This window comes from Athene noctua, chromosome 6, assembly GCF_965140245.1.
Source record: "Athene noctua chromosome 6, bAthNoc1.hap1.1, whole genome shotgun sequence".
Lineage (NCBI taxonomy): Eukaryota > Metazoa > Chordata > Aves > Strigiformes > Strigidae > Athene > Athene noctua.
This window is the reverse complement of record NC_134042.1, coordinates 11778147-11796905: the sequence shown is the minus strand read 5'-3', so window position 1 is coordinate 11796905 and position 18759 is coordinate 11778147. Positions and strand designations below refer to the sequence as shown.

The 18759-nt window shown below is 43.7% G+C and overlaps 1 protein-coding gene across 1 annotated transcript; it reads right to left on the bottom strand.

Annotated features, from left to right (window-relative positions):
• Positions 1-13667: 13667 nt before the first annotated feature.
• LOC141961771 (acyl-coenzyme A thioesterase 1-like) lies at positions 13668-18151 on the bottom strand. The gene is made up of 3 exons (XM_074909087.1): positions 17611-18151; positions 16179-16381; positions 13668-14860 (listed from the first exon to the last, which is right to left on the bottom strand). Exons 1-3 carry the CDS (start codon positions 18062-18064, stop codon positions 14258-14260), a joined length of 1260 nt encoding a protein of 419 aa, XP_074765188.1. The 5' UTR covers positions 18065-18151; the 3' UTR covers positions 13668-14257.
• Positions 18152-18759: the final 608 nt, after the last annotated feature.

The following is an 18759-nucleotide window of genomic DNA, read 5'->3' as shown; positions in this document are numbered from 1 at the left end:
ACATGTTTTCTCTCCTTTGCTTTCTCACCTGTGACTCACGGGCTGCCCCCTTCAATGTCATTGTCATTGCTAATGGAAGTGCTGTCTATGGACAGTCCTGCAGAGGGGGTGAAACCCACAGTTTAAAGGACTAGCGTTTTGTAACAAAGGCTATAGAATGTCCCCCTGCTGCCAAGAGAATCATCCACACTGGAAAGCAAAACACACACTTAGCCAGCATTTGAATATGACAGTATACACTGAAAAAAAGACATACTCTTTACAGCTGGGAAGGAAAATTATTATAAATTATTATACAGTTTCACACGTTGATGATAACATTTTCCTCCCCATGTTCCCAAGTGTAAAGCTTGTATATTTATGGTAGAAAGTTTTTGCTTAAAAAAAAGCAAGATTGGCTGTATTCTGAATCTAAATGGGGTTGTTCCATCAGGTCAAATTAAATTAAACAGCTGTATGTCAAAGTGGTTATGCTGTTCCCTTGAAACAATACAGACTTCAGATGCAGTGACTGCTTAATAGTATTTTGGAATACCTGGAAAAAGCTTAGTATGGCTGCAATCAGATTGGAAATCAAGACAGGAACCCCTTTGCTAGTGACCCCATCCCTTCCTTATACCTCTACTATATGTGCTTCCACCAGCATTCACTCCCAAGACACTTCAGAAGTGAAAACCTAGAACCCCATCCCTGTAGGTGTTTAAGAGTCAGGTTGACATAGCACTTAAGGATCTGGTGTAGTTGAGAACTGTCAATGTTAGGTTGATGGTTGGACTAGGTGATCTTCAAGGTCTTTTCCAACCTTGATGATGCTGTGATACTGTGAACCAAACCTTGAAATGCTGACAACCTGAAATACATGTGCAAGGAAGGAACCCAGACATACCAGCTACAAGGAGGCTTGAGAGCTCTGAGCTCCAAGATAGCTGCTCTGAGCTCAGACACGTGCTTGGGAGAGCCCACACAAGGCACGCACAACTAGGAGGTTCCCACAACACATCTGACTGGAGACAAATCATCGGACCTTCTGTTTCCCCACCAAAGCCTCAACCACCATTATACACCCAAATCACTGAAGTATTTTCTCTCTAATTCTTGTATGCCAAAGTAAACAAAGCATCTTGCATTTAGACTCAGATTAGAGTTTCCAGGACATGCTGTATTTTTTTCAGAGTATGACATAGCAGAATGAAGGTTTCCAGCCAGCAAGTGAAGGTTAGGTTTGCCTGTCCCCTGTTTTTGAGGAGGCTAATTGCATTGCAATGATTGTCCAAGTGGAACCTCAAACCTTGTGACAATAGGGACTTTATACTTTCTTATAATAATAAAATATTCAGTCAACTACACAGCCAGCTGAATCATTTCTGTGACAGCAGTATATTTCAACAATCATAATAATAACTGTTACTGCTGTGGCAGTGCAAAGCTCTGGGCAGACTTACAGCTAATCCCTTTGCAAAGTCATGTGGTTAGAGTCCTTCAGTGAGTCCGTGATGACAGGCATAGACCTTCCTTAACATCAACATTTGTTCCTTAAGAGAACAAGGTGTATGTCTCAAGTTTCTTTCTCTCCAGCATTCTGGACAGCAAAGCAATTTGTCAGGGCAGACATTTGGTACAGTCACATCAGGAGGAGAGTCCTCGACACTGTTCTTCAAGTTAGCAGCGACCCATCTGACACGGCACAGCATGGGGCAGGATCGACGCTGCAGCTTGCACAGCTGATGTGCCCGAGATCCAGGAGAATGTTAGGGAAAGGGCCAGTCGCAGAAGTCTAAACCTGCCACGTGAGATCCAACTGGGATAGCTGAGCCTTCTGGAAAGGCTTAGAAAGGATGTGTATGCTATTGTTTCTGCAACTGTAAATGCTTTTTACTCTGGAGAGCCACTTTCCAATCCCCTCCTCAGCGCTGGAAGCAAATTCCGGTTCTCATGACTAACTGCTACACCTCCTTTGCAAAACCACAATGTACTGTTTAAGCAAGTGGTAGAAGAACTCAATTGTTTCACATCAAAGATTATCTTTAATATGCTGTATCCAAGTGAGAGAATGGAGTTCATTCTTTCCCCTTCCTTTCCAGCAAGCACTAACTGATATAATGAAATATGCAGCATCAACCGGACATTATTTCAAGTCTGCTGGAGCTAAAAGCAGATCTTGATGACTATCTGGGGAACAAATATTCCTTTCAGCAGCACATACCCAGGGTTGATATACTCCTATAAATATAAATACTCTTCCACTGATCTTTGCCTGAGCCCTTATCTTTCATTACTGTCTCTTTCCACAGCCAAGAAAGTATTTAATCTTTCTGCTGGGTTCAGATGAAGTGTGTGAAAATGCAGAGCAGCCTTCAGACTACAATTGGAATGGGGTTTCAATGGCAAACAATTATTACACCTAATCTCTGCAGAGAGAAATGCTCTAGCACCAGTCCATAAGTCCCCACTGCTCCATTACTGACTTCATACTTATCCAGTAAATCGTGATTCTAGAATATGGAAAGAGGAAAAATGAATCTCTACACTCACTCAGCATTCATTTCTGCAAGATGCTGATCACTCTGGCACCGATATAATACTTGTGGATGTGTAAAATCCCATTGATTTCAATTGGAAGCCTTGCAGGATGTGTGACATCTGGTCTCATAGTAGTCTCATAGTCAAAAATCCTGGAGACAGTGTTCAGGACTCCACCTGGTGAGCTGAAACATGAAGTCTTTAGAGCAGACAGATACTGCTAAAAAGACCCTTCCCTTCCTCTGAAAGGGGTAGAAAGACCCACTTATGAAAGCAGAATATATTCTGTTGTCAGAAAACCTCTACGAATCTGACTGATGTTCAGGGATTGCTGGTGTTCTTTGTGGGATGGTAGTAAACCAAGGATACATTGGGCATACACAACTGGCAAGGACACATCCTCTCTCTCAGGCCAACGATACACATAAGGAAATAGATAGTCATGTGTTAATGATAAAGGTAAGAAAGGGTCTTACTTCCCTGCAGGAAATCCTTGCCATGGCAGCATTTGCATCTCCATATTCTTAAAGCCCAGTTCCAGATATACAGATACTTTATTTTCAGATAAAATCCACCTCTGCAACAAGATTTTGTGCTGGGCCTGCCATTTCTATCTCATTTTACAAGGAGGGCTTAAGAGGTACCATAAGCACTGAGTGACCCCCTCTGCCCTGGAGCAAGTATCATCTTTGTATCTTTCTAATACATACAATTTCTAATAATACAATTTCCTCTCTGTTACAGGCTCATCCTTCTCTGATACTGTCTGCTCCCAGAATGGATACAGGTTGTAGGAGCAGTTCAGACAGCCAGTGGACTCACACGGATATAAGTCCATACCAGTGTTAATGGAAGTATGCACTAGTTTGAGAGCCTGCTAACTGAACTAAAGCCTGAAACCCAATAATACCGTCCTTTCAACCTAGTTCACCACAATAATCTGATCATCTGTACTATGAGATACAGAACTCATTTTACAAACTTTGTCAACAATGAGAGCTCAGAATAAAGCTTGGCATTCTTCTGATGAACGACATGAGGAAAGAAATAAAAGCAGAATTCGGAAAACCTAGCAGAGTGAAACAGGCTAAAATAGGAGGAGAATAAAACAAAGGACCAAGGACAAAGGAGGGATAAACAGCAGAAGCTTCAGCCTCCTGCTGCCTTGGGGGCAACAGCAGAAGACAATGGTGGTCTGGTCCGTGGCTCTCTCCTGAAAGTGGAGGTAGGTGCACGCTGTGCCTGCTGTTTCTGCTGTGCCTGCAGGAAGTCAGAGCTGAGGGTGCTGCAGAAATGCCAGCCAAGCAAACAGTGTCATGAGAGCTAAGCTCATCAAAGCATCTCTTGTTTCAGGGAAGCATTATTTAGATGATGAATGGCTTTTGAGAAAACAGAGCTTTTTCTTTTTTCTCTTTTTGTGCTGAAAAGTCAGTTTGGAGGCACATGACCCGATACCATCAGACGCATGCAAAGATTGAAAACACGCTTAAACATGCTTTCAGTTTTTATGCTTCTTTAATGAAAACCTAAAACACATGAAAAAAATCTCACAGAGATAAAAGCATTCTGGATTGTCTCCACATGGAACCTTGCACTAGAGAACTGGGGACTCCAGCAAGGAGGAACCATTCCTTACAGGCCACAGACACTCATCTACTCCCAGAAGAACTAAATTTCTTACACTAAATCACCCTCCAACCCGAGTCTCCTTGACTCTGTGATCATCTGTGCACGCAGTGACCCACAGAAAAATTATTTTTTATGTGTAGCAGGAGGCTCTGTCTTCCAGGAACACCACCTCATAAGGACAATTTTGCACCACTCTACAGACAGAACAGGAAAGCAGCTGAGACATGCACAGGCATTAGTCAAGTCGTGACTGTATGTACAATGATTTAGCCTGAACAGCTGGCTTGGAGGTCATAAAAGAAATGTGTTTTACTACATGAGTGCTAGGTGAAATGACCCTGTTGCCAGACTTGACTAAGAGCTGGAACAGCCACAGAGCATACATGGGATTTATGAGATTAACCTCTGGATCCCTTCCTGAGCCCAGGAAATTGCATTCCTTTGAGGTCTGGACTGATGTTCATTGATAATGCAAAATTATGCCTTCTGCAAGGAGAAGAAAAGCAAAGCAGAAGCACTGGAGAGCCAAATAGCCTTATGTGGAGAACTGAAAAGGATGAAGGAGGATAATAAATCACTCTCAAAAAATTCTACTCTCCTCTCAAGCCAGAAGGGAGAACTTGCACATGTAAAGGACAGGGAGCAAATGACTCCTCCGTGTTCTTAAAAATTCAAGTTATTTTTCTAAAATTTGTGAATGGAAAGATAGAGTGGTATTACCCACCTCAGCCCATTATCATTCTGTGTGTGGTGTCTGTTACACGGCTAACCAGGCAAACACAAATTCTGAAAATAACCAGAAAACAAGTGGAACCAGCAGAAAACAAAGTGGAGAGAGAAGACTGCCCTGGCCTGAGTATGACTGAACTCTCTCTAATGAAGAGCTACTAGGCACTAGCACCTTCCATGACCAAAGCCTTCTCTCAGGCCTCAGAAGATGAAGAGTCCAAGTAGGGAGGTGAACGGGGTTGGCTTTTTCCAAGCAGTTCTTTTGCTAGTGAACAGTAGTTCTTGGACTATGCAAAATACACTTAGTAGCCAGAGACAACTAAAACAAAAAGAAAAAAGTTACTGTTTATGTCTAGTCTTCCTTCCCCCTCTTCTGAGCCTAATATTTCAGATGAATCAAGGGAAACAGGAAGGGCACAGCATGAGCCATATCTCCTAAGGAAGCTAAATTACCAAAAGACTAACTTCTCTTTACATGAGGTGTAAGGTAATGGTAGATAAAAGAAAGCTTTCACCTCATGAGAAAATACCAAGATTTCAAAACTTATTGGTCTCATGTGGAATAAAAATCAAAGGCTTTCTTCTGAACCCACCAAAACCACCCATGTACCAATAATCCACAACCTGCTGATCAGAACGCTAGTCTGGGAAGAGGGAGAACCTAATCAAGCACAGCCAAAGCATGAGTCTCAGTCTCCTAATCCCCATGGAGAGCCTCAACTTTAACAGCTATTTCAAGGAGACTTTTACCACCTTTCCTTAAGAGGATAAAACAGAGTTATGCAACTAAGTGCTAATCTTTTTCCCAGTGGGAGAAAAAATAATTTTTTTAGAAAAACCTTTCTTACCTCAGGACTCTCTAGCAGTTAGAGAACAAAGGACAATGTTATTTTCACATCTCATTAGTGACTGAAAAATCTGAGTGGAATCAACAAGAAATGAAGTAAGCAGAATTTGTTCCTTGGTTTCTACATTGACCTCAAAGTGAGAGATCTTGAGAAAATTTCTCTAGCCTGTCACTAGAGCTTCAGTGATGGAAAGCAGTTATTACCTCTTCATAAAAGCATTTAGTTGTCAGCATCCCAAGACTGTACTAATAATAACTGATTGCAAAACCACTTAGTTATGAAAGCACACAAAATACAGATTTCAGTGACTTGTTTCTACGTAGATATTGTGTCCTGTGGTAGCTGGTGATACTGTCATTCATTGTCTTACAGAGAAAAACGGATTCACCTTGTGGCTGAGCAATTGGCATCTTGTAACCATGCTTACTCTACTAGTCCAGGAGCAGGCAGTGGTTACCGGACACTCACCTCTGGCACCGCGCAGTGAAACCGACCGTCTGGTTGGGACCTGAGCCATCTTGCTTTCACTTCCATATGCATCATCTGACAGGAGGAGATTTCTGCTGGGGATCCTGCATTCGACAAAAACCATGCAAGTATCTATAAAACGGATTTTTTTAATCTTCTGTTTTTCTTTTTCTCTCCACTCTCCATTCCTCCCCTCCTTTCCAACACACGTTTATATACACACATACCACCCCCCCCACACACACACTCTCATAGTTCCTTTTATGAAGGGGGGAAATTTGAGAATTTTTACTCCTTGAATGCACTTCTTTTCTTTCTTTTTCTTAGAAATGTGCAATTTATACCTCCATTTTAGCTGATTTTTGATTTTGCTTGGCTGGGCTATGATTTTGATTTTGTGTATTGCACATACTGAAATTCCACTGCATGTACTGGACTAGAGTGAAATATCCCTACATATTTTCCAATCATAAAGTAGAAAGTAGTAAAAAAACCACTTGTGAGACAGTAGCAGGCAACAGGGCTTGTAATAGATCACTTCTAAAAAGTCACCATGTTTGAGCTGCACAGTATTTTGCTCCACAGAACTGAAGGATGATGATGAAATGTTGATGATAAATATTGGAAATCATTTTCAAGAGTGTAAGACACAATAAATCAGTGATGCTGAAGGCATCAGCCTTTCACTGATCACAAGAACTATGAACAAACCTCTGAAGTAACTGACATTGAGGAGGACAATAAGTCTTACAGGAGCTGTGACAGGAATATTATAGTGGCAATCATAATCAAATTTTTTATGGTCACATTTTAACAAAATGGCTTTCATGGTGAGTTTGGATTTAAAAAGCAAAACCCCCATCCCAAATAAAACATAAGCATGTTTGAAACAACTACTTCCCTTTTTCTCTGGGGATGTCCCTGACATGCTCCTGACAAATCAAATGCACAGATTCTTCTGCAGGATACTCTCTTGCCCTTTCTCCTTCCATTTTTTGTATGAGGCAATGGGAGTCATTTATAGGGAGCCCTGGACTGTAATATCTAGTCTGATGAGAAGGGCAGAAATAAGCTGGTACACAAAATGAAGCATCAGTCAGAAATCAGCCTCATATCCACTTTTCTCAAGCATCACCTTTTTGCACTGTCCCTGTACAAGCCAAGTAAAACTGCCCTATGACAGGGTTTCATGCAGCTGTTAAAAATCTCTCATCACTTCAAAGCAAGGGTTGGGTTTTGTGCTGTAGCAATATACCTGCGCTCTGCTAGTGTGCAATCTTTTATTCCTCCTCAGTCACAACAGTTGGTCTGTTTAGCCAGTACTTGGCTCTGTACTCAGTCTTGCTGTTCTCTGACCTACCAGCTCCCTTACCAGTCAAAGCACCACGGTTCCTCACTGCCAGTGTTATCATATGGCCTTCTGGCTTTGGCCTTGCATATTGCTGAGAGTGCTCCCCCTCCACCAGCAGATTGACCCGGAATTGGAATGGCCTGGGTCATGGCCAGTGGGACAGGAGCAAGACTGTACAAAAGTTAGAGAAAAAAGAGAAAGCAGACCTTCAGGTGAGGGCACAGGTGGCCATAGAGAGAACAAGATTTCTAGGACGCATGCAAGAGAAGAGTTGCCCCTGCACATTGCTGATGTAAATGGAGTCTAGGAGATCTCAGCTTTACGGGGAGTGGGGTGCAGGCTGATAGGAAAGCAGTAAGTGCTGGGCTGTTCCAGCAACTGGACGTGATATTTCTACTGAAAAGTACAGACCACTGACCTCTTCTCCTTCCACTAACGACAGCAGTGATGTCAGGTATCAAAGCAGTCTTCCTGCATCAAGAAGACAAGTATCTCTGATCCAAAATGATCCAAAGATGAGAGGATGGCTGGAGCCAAAGCACTGTGCAGCCAAAGCCTAGGCTAGAAAAACTAACCCATTTTGAGTTAGTGCTTGATGTTTGAAAACATCACACACACACTGACACTATTCAGGGACAGACTCCTGCAGATGGCACAGTCTTATTGATTCAAAACTGTCTTACTGAATTCATAGCATATGAAAATGATGTTGGTGCATTTGAACTTTCTCTTCTAGCTGAAGGCAAAGATATGCACATGCTCTGTTCCTGTGCAGGACATCTCCTTTGAACCATCTATCCAGCTTGTCTCCTATCTGATACTCCTATTTCACAGTTTTCTCTCCACTACTGAAAACCTTAGAAAGAAAACTCTTTCAGAACCAGATCCACTGTAAACAGGGGCAGCACACAGTAGGACATCAAGCATTCACTTCACTGTATACAGAAACAGATCATAATTTAGAATCAGCTAGACTAGTTATTCCAATATAATCAAAACTCTGCTAGAGTTGCTCAGTTATCTTGGTTTGGCATGAGGCCACGCTGACCCTGACAGGCACAGTATCCCTCACCCCTGCTTCTCCTGATAACCCCATGCATGTTCCTGCTACTTCCTTCTCTGATCCAGCTGAATATTTTAATCTTTTGGGTTGTTTTTTTTTTTTTCCCACAGGTTTACCTCTCAGATAAATCAGCAAGCAGGAAAAAGGCATGACCGTCCCTTTGGGCAGCAAGGTACTCTTAGAAAAGTTAAAACTACACCTTTCACTGAAGTGACTAAGGCAGACATAAATTTACACTCTAAATGCAAGATGTTAATGTTTAGTGGCTTAGGTCACTGAAAAGATACAAGCCTAAATTAGTAGAATGTAACTCATTTAATTATTTTTTCTAGCTGTTATCTAGAGTCAGGGCCTAGGCATTTTTAGGTTTAATGTAATTTTTGCACGGACAATTTTTTAAGACTGAAAACCAGTGACTTTTAGCATTTCTGGGTTTTGTCATGGACAATGACAAATGGCAGTGATATTTTGCAGTAAATGCTGCAAGGAGCATTAGTTCATCGGAAACATTAATTTTCCTTCTAGCCAAACTTCAAACAAAGTGTCACTTTCTCTGCACTTAATACTACATTTGGCTCATATTCCATTTCTGAATGAGATGTATGGAGCATTAAGAAGTGCAGGATAGTAATTTTTTCTGAAATGTTAGAATTATAAATTTCTTAGCAAAATACAAATATAGCAAAATTTTTTTCCTATTTTTGTTTTCTCAATTGTTGGTCTTATCCCATAGCTTAATAACAAATGATCTGGTAATGTTGTCAAGAGCAGTGTGGCCAGCAGGTCAAGGGAGGTGGCTCTCCCCCTCTACCCTGCTCTTGTGAGACCCCCCCCTGCAGTGCTGTGTCCAGCTCTGAGGGCACCAACATCACAAAGACACGGATCTGCTTGAGCAGGTCCAGAGGAGGCCACGAAGATGCTCAGGGGGCTGGAGCACCTCCCCTGTGAGGACAGGCTGAGAGAGTTGGGGGGGTTCAGCCTGGAGAAGAGAAGGCTCCGGGGAGACCTTACAGCAGCCTCCCAGTGCTGAAAGGGGCTACAGGAAAGGTGGGGAGGGACTCCTGATCAGGGGGTGTAGGGATAGGACAAAGGGTAGTGGTTTTAAGCTGAAAGAGGGCAGCTTTAGATTAGATCTAAGGAAGAAATTCTTCCTGTGAGGGTGGTGAGACACTGGCACAGGTTGCCCAGAGCAGCTGTGGCTGCCCCCTCCCTGGCAGTGTTCAAGGCCAGGTTGGACGGGGCTTTGGGCAACCTGGGCTAGTGGAAGGTGTCCCTGCCTGTGGCAGGGGGCTGGAACTAGATGATCTCTAAGATCTCTTCCAACCCAAACCATTTTATGATTCTATGATAATGTATTAGAGAACTCTGCAAGTTTTGAATTTTTTTTTAAAGAAAAATGTCCCTGATCATCTTTAGATTTCCAAATACACACAGGAAACAGAAACAGGGAATGGAGAAAGGTCATGTCTAAATTACACCACACAACATATATTCTCATCTTTCACTTCATTCTTTCTGTCTGGTGGCCGTGTAACAACCTTGCTTGCAGAAACCATCCAGAGACACTGCTTCTCCTGGGTAAGAAGCTACTAGTGTTACAGGAGCACATTTGCACTGAAATCTCCTTGTTCAGCACAGTCCCTAGAAAAATTCCACTGAAGCCTCAAATACCCATGACCTCTGCAGAGGCATAATGCTCGAAGCATAGCTACTTTCTCAAAGATGCTTCACCTCTTCTATACCTGTGGTTCACTTATTTCTAATAAAGGCATTTTGACTACTTTCATTCTGTAGTTTCCTCCAAGTTACACTGTACTTGTACCAAAATGCTTCAGGATCAGCTTTAGCTTGTGTTCAAATACCTGAATGGACCTGGTACATTTACCTCTCCAGTAAAGAACAGCAAGAACTTCTTTCTTCCTGAGCTATACACAGCCTAACAACACATATGGCAAAGTATTGGGGAAAAACCCCGTAAAGTTTTTGAAGAAGCCTTGACAAGTACAGAGGACATTGCTTCATGCAGTGCCCAAATGTTTCCACACTGTCAGGAGTCCCTGGAGCTTTTTATGAAGGGTTACTGAGTAGATAAGACAGCAGAGCGGAGCTATGTAAAGAAAATATCTGCATAGTAACACAGAAAGCCCACAATGAAAAGGACAAGCTGTGTCCCAAGGTCTCACAGCGTGCAAACAGCCTGTGGCCTGCTGCAGGGACACTTAATTTAAAATAAGCAGCTATATGCTTCATAAGATTCAGATTGCATTCACCCAGATTATTTTAGATCCATGGGATCTGGGCAGTAAGGCTAAAGTAGAGTTTAGAGATGTTTAACTTAAGGACATACTTTTTCACACCAGCTCTCTTCTTTTTGGGGTAGTCTCCTTTCTATGTAGAGTGAGCCCAAGTTGAACCAGAGAAAGAAGGATAATTTTAAGAATGCATTGGCAAATCAGCAATCTCTACTGTTGCCTGATTCCAAATTAGCTATGGAGATCATCCTGCACCGAAAGAGCCCTGCAACACGTACTGTTCCCTTTTAATAAAATTGCTCATAGCAGCTTACATGTGAGGAGATTTCTTCTCAGTTTCTTATGAGACTTGTCACAAGCCTTCCTCATTCTCATTATAGATATGTAGTGCAAAGTGCTAAACAAAGGGATGATTGATGTAAGCATCAAGCCAAGATCTTTCGGTTCAAGCTAGTCCTTTGATGCTCTATTTTATCTGAAGCACTTTTCAATTACAAGTGGATTACAAGAATAGCTTTCCCCATCCAATTTTTATTAGTTTTATCACTTGTACTTGGCGTAGGCTCTCTTTTGCAGCTAAAGGTCATTATCTTTAATTAAATAATAACTTTCACATTGTTCTTGAGTAATGTTGTCTGTACTTTGTAAGCCTGGAGAAATTATATAAATTATATAAAGCACCCTGACTCTACAGGCTGCAATTAGTAGAATTTTTGCCACTAACTTGAAATCTTAGTGATTTCTTGAAACTTGTGATCTTAGCCCCGTTTGTCTAAATCATCTCTTCAGCAGAAGAGTAGTTAAGTAGTCTTCAGCAAAACACCAAAGAACATGCTCAAGAACAAGCATAAGCATTTTACTGAAGTTAGGCCATTTTCAGTTATTTGATATTAGTTTCCCTTCAGTTTCCAGTTTTTATTTCCTGAAGATGTTTCAAACTTGAGTTTAATTTTAAAAGGCCAGCTGATTTAAAAAGAATTCCCAGTGCGACTGGGTTGGCTGGCATATTTTCCTGTTTGTATGTGGCACAGAGCTGCTCAGTTAAATCAGCTTTTTCAGTCTTTCTTGCCAGCTGCCATTGACGTGATAGGTAAAGGGCTTTTAAGTGGGTAGTGAAGTTTTCATTAAAGAGCAAAAAACCAAAGAGGTCCTATGTGCTATTGTCATTGATGGAGTCACCAGTCAGCTCCCTTCCTCCTCTAGTTTCAACGTGTTTTCCTTGAACCTGATCGCTGAATGTGACAACAGACTGTATGAAAGCATCACTGACCACATTGCTGATTCACTGATGGGAAGGATTTTTCTTTTAATGGTAGTTTCCTATAAATAAAGAAAATGTATTTTCTCAGAATCTCACAATTTTGTAGTTCAAAGTATAGATCTGTAAACTGCTCACTGAAGGCTGAGAAAGTTTGTCTTCCTCTCAGAAGGGATTAAAACAGATCTGAGTTATCCCACAGGCTGGAGAACAAAGTGTACTGCATAAGTCTCACTGTGTTCAGTAAAAAAAGAACAAAATTACTCATACCACAGCCTTGTGCCCTGGGTCTGAAGCAAATGTTGATGGACAATCCAGGGTTTTTTTGACTGCTTCAATAAAATGAGAGAAAATAAAATATCCCTTATTCAGATTGAACTGTTTAAATGTGTTTGATTTCCCTTGTTGCTACACGTTGCTCTTCTGCCAGGTCCTACCCACTCACTAAACATCTGGAAGAACCACAGTCACTACAGGTCATAGACACACAGGGGAAAAACAAAAATGAAGAGGTAGTAGCAGAAGACTTGATGGATGACCAGTACAGGTGAGCAGGAGTGAGATCTCCCCACTCTAACTGCTCACACCTTGAGCTAAGTGGTACCTACCTACCATTCTGAGGAAGGGCTGGGGCGGGAAAATCAGAATTAACTGAAGGGGCACACTCTGCATTGGAAGTATTGCATAAGAGTCTACAGCCCTGAGGACCAACACGCTCATTTTCAGTAGCCACTGATCCCTGAAGCAAGAAAACCAAGGGCATGGTTCTGCCTCCAGCAGGGTCCAGGTCCTGCAGGGCTCATGTCTCAGCAGGAATTGGAAACAAGGGCAAGGTTTTGCTGCCTCAGCAAAGACAGAGAACCCCTGCCAGCTCCTGCCGGCTTCTGTGGTCAGAACAGAAGCCTTGACTGCTCCAGGAAGCAAACTTTGCTCAGTTGCTATCTAGAAAATGCCAGCAAGCTGCTGCATGCCACTGTCCCACAGATAGTAGATCAAGGTCGTCCTTGGCAGGTTTGGACCTGTAAAAGCAAAAGGGCAAGAAAATGCACATTCTCCCCAAAAGGCAAGCTCAGTCCTCTCTGAAGAGTGGCACTTCCTTGCTGTCCCCAAGCCCACAGCTGTCTGTTACAGCAGCAAGAGCGCAGGGACATCCCACTCCACAGGGCTCTGGGGAATCCGCCACCAGCAGCGGCTTTATTCTTCCTCCCCAAAATGGGGATAAACTGACTTCCTACATTCCAAAACAGCTACTTAGCACATCTATATCACCCCCATCTTGAGCACTGTGCAGACCCCTACGACAAACTCCACAACTCCTCTTACTGACAGTGGGTGAGGACTCCTGTATATAAACTCTTCAGCAAGGCGAAGCGAAGCAGCGTCTTGTGACTACACCAGGACTGCTGCCTATGTATTTATAGGCATAGAGACAGTCAAAGGCTTCATTCAGATAATTTCAAGTAAACTGTGCATACACACATACACATTGTATTTATTGAATAGTGCAGGGGAAACTTTACCCTGATATGTAACTTATCTGGAGGAGATACAGCCAGTGTAACCTGGGTAAGATTAATTTCTGTCTTTTGAGGTACCAGAAAAAAAAAAAATGTTATCACTGCACTTCAGAGTAAATCAGAAGAGTGCCTCTTTACTCAGTCGAGATCAGAACTGTCGCAACATTTTTACTGAGAAAATTATACAGCAAGAGGAAAGATGAATGTACTGGTGTGCTGTCTCAAGAAACTGCTGTTTACATGTAGGTTAGTTAAAGATGCAAGACTAAACAATTCAGTGGAAAACTCCACCTATGAGAGTATTCCCTGTTACCAAAGGAGATGTTTGGAAATTAAGGGCAAAGACAGGTCAGTACAAATGCAATCTGCACGATGGGATGCTGGGCTTTTCTCAGATGACTGCAGCACACAGGTAGATCAGATGGTGCCAAAGTACAGGGCAGCTGGGGCCAGAAGACAACTAAAATTAAATTTTAAAATGGAAAATTATTTGGGGAATTAAAATAAACCACTATGCAACAGTGGACTTTAGAGGAAGGCAGACCAGGAAACTTTCAGTGAGTTTCCAAGACTCACTGAGAGCTGAAATACCAACCCTGGTCAGCATTTTTGACAGCTTCCACTACAGTTTGCTCTTAGGGATGTCCGAGTCCACCAAGTGTTGCCAGAAAAAGGCCTGTATCCTGTGCCATGCATCTTCTTGGGCTTTGGCATGCTCCCTCCATTGCCCTCCCCAAAGTACAAACGCCCCAATCGCCCTGTGGATCGAAGCCTGGCACAAAGGCAAGTATGGTGGCTCCAAGAGGTGCCCTGCTCCAGGATAGGAACAAAACTCCACTTCCTGCCCGTGCTGCTGAAGGCGCTGAACAGCATCCTGGCAATAGAGGTCACTTTTCCAGTTCTTGTCATCCAGTCCCGAGAGGAAGAGGAACTTGGCCAAGGACCTCTCCACGGGAATGCGACAACCCCAAGTTGCTGGGTCCCTGTGATCATCCAGGACATCTGAAAAATCTATTAGGCCAGACTCTTCACTGGTCTTCATCCTCCCCAAATCATATGGGTGGGCAGGAAGAGTGAAGCCATCCCCCTGCAGGGGAATGAAAGAATTAAAACTACTTCCAGATATGCTGACTGCTGCCTTGATGCCAGGTAGAAACGTGGCCATGGAAAGGGCTAGATCAGCTCCTTTAGACAAGCCCAAAACGCCAATCCCAGTGTCTCTCACCTGAAACACAGTTATGAAAACAACCATTACCAACAACTCCTCATTTCCTGGGCTAACATAACGTCTCCAGTTCTGCTTCCTCACTGCTCATCCAACTAAGACTACCCATTTTTTAGCCCTTCCCTCTCTCTGTTCAGGTTATATCACTCCCTTATCTATACCTTTGCTGAGCCTCCACAAGAGTGACTTTGAATTCTATAGCTCCTCAACACTTCTCCTCCTGTAACACTTTTTCTTCCCGGTGACCTCTGTAGACAAAGCCTCTTTGCTCCCTCCACATCCTGGTTAGACACTTGCTCTCAGTATTGTATCTTTTACTGTTCCAGTCTTCAAACCCCCACAATATTCTCTCCTCAGGTTCCCTTTGGAAACCCACTTTTTCATGGGTTTACTTGCATTGATTTTCTTTGAAGCCATTGGTTTTTGATACTCCCCTACAGCTGACCGGTTATCTTCTGTTTTGTCTCAGGATACATAAGGTTCATTACACCTGAGGCTGAGTAAGCTCAATAACTGTTTAAATCAACTAACCTATAGTGAAGGCTCTTCACACCAAATTAATTTTGTAATGAGTCTTGTAAGATACTCTGGAAGTTTCAGAGTTCTATGAGGAGCAAGACAAACTAGCAAGGCTGAATTCTGCTCTCACACTGGCTACATGTCCACGTGCTAGAAAAAAAAAAACTTTGTGAAATGAATACCACATTAAGTAGCATTCCATTCAAAGTTTAAATGCTGCTTGACTTCTTTTGGTCTCTTTTGGTTTAAGTATGATGATATATTGCTATAAAGTGTCTTTCCCATCCCACACACTTGTGCAAATACAGTCCCAGCTTCTTAAGACATGGCACACTCTCCAGTCCTACAACTGTAAGGGATTCTGTTAGTGTTTTATTACCGTTTTGTGAAACTTACTCAGAATCAAAAGCCCGTAACATCTCAAAAATTTAAAAAGTCATTGGATTTTTTCCCTTCTAAAATCTTGCAAGATGCAAAAGTAGGGAAAAAAAAAATTATATTTCTTGCTTAAGCAGTTTTGTGCTTCTAGTCCAGGAACTGCTTTGATTTAATCTTACACAAGTACTGGTTTGCAAAACAGTCTATGGACTGTTGTAAGATACTGTACAAAACCAGCTATCCAACTACTTGCAAAATTCAAGTTGAGGCACATGCTCTTCCATCTCTCAGATCATGTTGTCTTTCAGACAATGCTGTCTAACATCTCAGAAACTTAGTTGCATTCAGTGACATATAGAATTCCAATTAGAAAACAGGAAAATAGTTTCCAACAGAAAGAGCACCATCATTTGTCTCTTACCTGCTGCTGCTTCCGCAAAAAGTTCACAGCTTCCTCAAAATAGCCCAGTTCAAGAATCTCTGGCATAGTAGGGAGATCTTCAAAGGCCATGTAAGCAAGAGCCAGAGTCACGAAGCCTCTGCTAGCCAGGAGACTTGCTCTGTATTCAATAAGACCTCCTCCAGATCCATACAAATCGATAAGTCCAGGAAAGGGACCAGGTCCTGCAATGAAATATATATGTATATATATACTCAAGAAGAAAAGTTTCTACAGTTGTCCTTTCAGTAGTGCCCCTTCAGCACACATCAGGACAAGTAGATATCAGAAGAAAATCATCCTCTGAAGCTTTCCACAGAGGCTGTCATTCTCAGGCACACACACAGTCACTGTAAGGACACCAATTTGGATATTTCCTCTCTGTCTTAGGAAACCATTATAGGAAGTTTACATGTCAGGCATCCTTCTCCCACCATGAATTTCAACTGACATTGGCCTAGATGTTCTCAGGCCGTTGGGGATTGATGAACAAACAACATCTCTGCATGAGCTGTGCTTCTTTAGGAACTGTGCTAGCAGGTGCTAGCAGGTTTTCCAGGAAGCTGGGTTGTGAAATGCACCCACAAAGGCCAGCACTGACCTATGCCAATTCAGGCTTCAGTATGATCTGTGTAACTACCCCTGGGCTTCTCGGCTCTCCTCAGAACAGCACCTGCAAGGGACTTTTTATTCATTACAGAGCAAGATTTTAAGTACTGCTCAAGGAACATGAACAGTTCAGGGCTCAGAGCAGCTTTACACAGGATCCGGTCTCAGCACTGTCTCTGTGCAGGGCTGAGGAATATGACACCTGTTTAATTAAAGACCTTGCTCTTCTCATTTGTCTGTCATCTTCCTAAGTACACTGTGCAGTTGAGCTGCTTAACCAGGTAGGGACTTTCCTTAGCCAACGAGAGACACAGAGAAAGTCCAGAGCCTGTAGGAAGACGTGTGGCACCTGCTGGAACTGCCTAAGCTGGCTGCAGCCCACATCCAGCGGTCCCACCGCGCCTCCTCACTCCGCACTCCACGAACAGAGCCGTCACGCCTCACAGCTCCGCCAAAGACCAGGGGCCTCGTTGTCCTGTCAGACAGAGCTAAGAAATAAACACAGTTTTCCCCAGAGCTCTCACTGCAGGAGAGGTCCTGGCCCCCTTCAGCTACGAGACACCTCGTGTTACCTACCGCTGCTGCCCTCCCGCACCCCCCGGCCTTGCCACTTGACCCGCCCGGGCAAAGCCTGCTCCTCCCTGCTCTGGTGTGGGGACCCAAGTAGCTGGGCCAAGCACAGGCCGAGGGAACCATGAGCTGAGCCTGAGGCTCTGGACTGGCTTGCCGAGTGCATTCAGGGGCCAGGGGGCACAACACGTGGTGTAAGTCACACCTGGCAAGCCAGAAGGGAATTAAAACTCACCAGGAGGGAGGAAGAGGGTTGCTTTCAGACGACCTTCTCTGACTGAAATCCTCTTCACTCCCTCTCCTAAAAACCATCGTTCATTGGTGCATTTTCCCAGCAAGCGGCTCATGTCCCCATGGCCCTCGTACACTTCAAAGTCCACAGAGAAAGGGGTCAGGACGTTCCTCTTTGCCAGCCGCTTATAGGGCGCCTTAGACTGCAGAGACCAGAGCAGCCCCATCGGCTCCACGCCCGAATAGCTGCCGCCCAGCGCCGGGCAGCGGCTCAGGTCCAGCTCCCCGCTGCTCCCCGCTCTGTACCGAGCGTGGGCTTGGAAAAGCTCCCCGCTCTCGTCCAGCAGGCTGGCTCGGAGGGTGACCGCCTGCCGCGGCAGGAGACCGGCCACACGGATCTGCACGGGGTCGTCGAACAGACAGCGGGGCGAAGGCAGAACCGCCACCTGCACCGCCATCCCGGCTCTGCCGGCGGGGACACGACCTGCCCTTTTTGGGGTGAGACACGGGCTAAGTGCGACAGGACCGCCAGCAGCCCGCCTCTTCCCCAGCTTAAAATCTCAGCCCAAAGTCCGGGAGGAACCACCGTGACTGTTTCCTTTACTGGGCAAGCACGGGCTGCTGGGAGACGTAGTTCAGAGCATGCCTCCAGCCAGAGGCTCCGGCCCGCGGGTGGGACAGACACACGTCCGCTGGCACTGACACAAGCTGCCATGGGGCCCTGGCCTGCGGTCCTGCTCTGGGTTATAGAGAGAGACTAAATCAAAAACCCCAGAGTCACAAAAAGAGACGTCCCAATCGTCTTTCCCCCCGACTGTGGGAAAGTCCTGATTCGACTGCAGAACTGGCTGGGGTGCCTTCGCCAAGGCACACTGAACACAAACAAGCTGGAAAGCCTGAAGGAATGTGACATCTTAATCAAGCCATGAAACAAAGCCTGCCCTTGAGTTTTCAGCAATTTTTAGACAAGCGTCACACGTAAGATGATGCTTTAACTATGTTTCTTTAAAAACCAAAAGAAACAAAGTAAAAGCATTATCTTTTTCTTCAACGATAATCAACCTCGTTTAAAGGGTATCTGCATTTTTCTAATACAGAGAAAATAAATTTCACGCCATAACGCTAATTTTCTAAGGAGCTATTTGAAGATTTG

Bases quoted from the DNA above. Each gene is read 5' to 3' on its own strand.
- LOC141961771 (XM_074909087.1), bottom strand. From the start codon at position 18,064: ATGGCGGTGCAGGTGGCGGTTCTGCCTTCGCCCCGCTGTCTGTTCGAC. The intron at 16,382-17,610 runs GTGAGTTTTAAT...ATTTCATTGCAG, and splicing joins AACCCTCTTCCTCCCTCCTG to GACCTGGTCCCTTTCCTGGA. The intron at 14,861-16,178 runs GTAAGAGACAAA...ACTGTGTTTCAG, and splicing joins TTTTGCGGAAGCAGCAGCAG to GTGAGAGACACTGGGATTGG.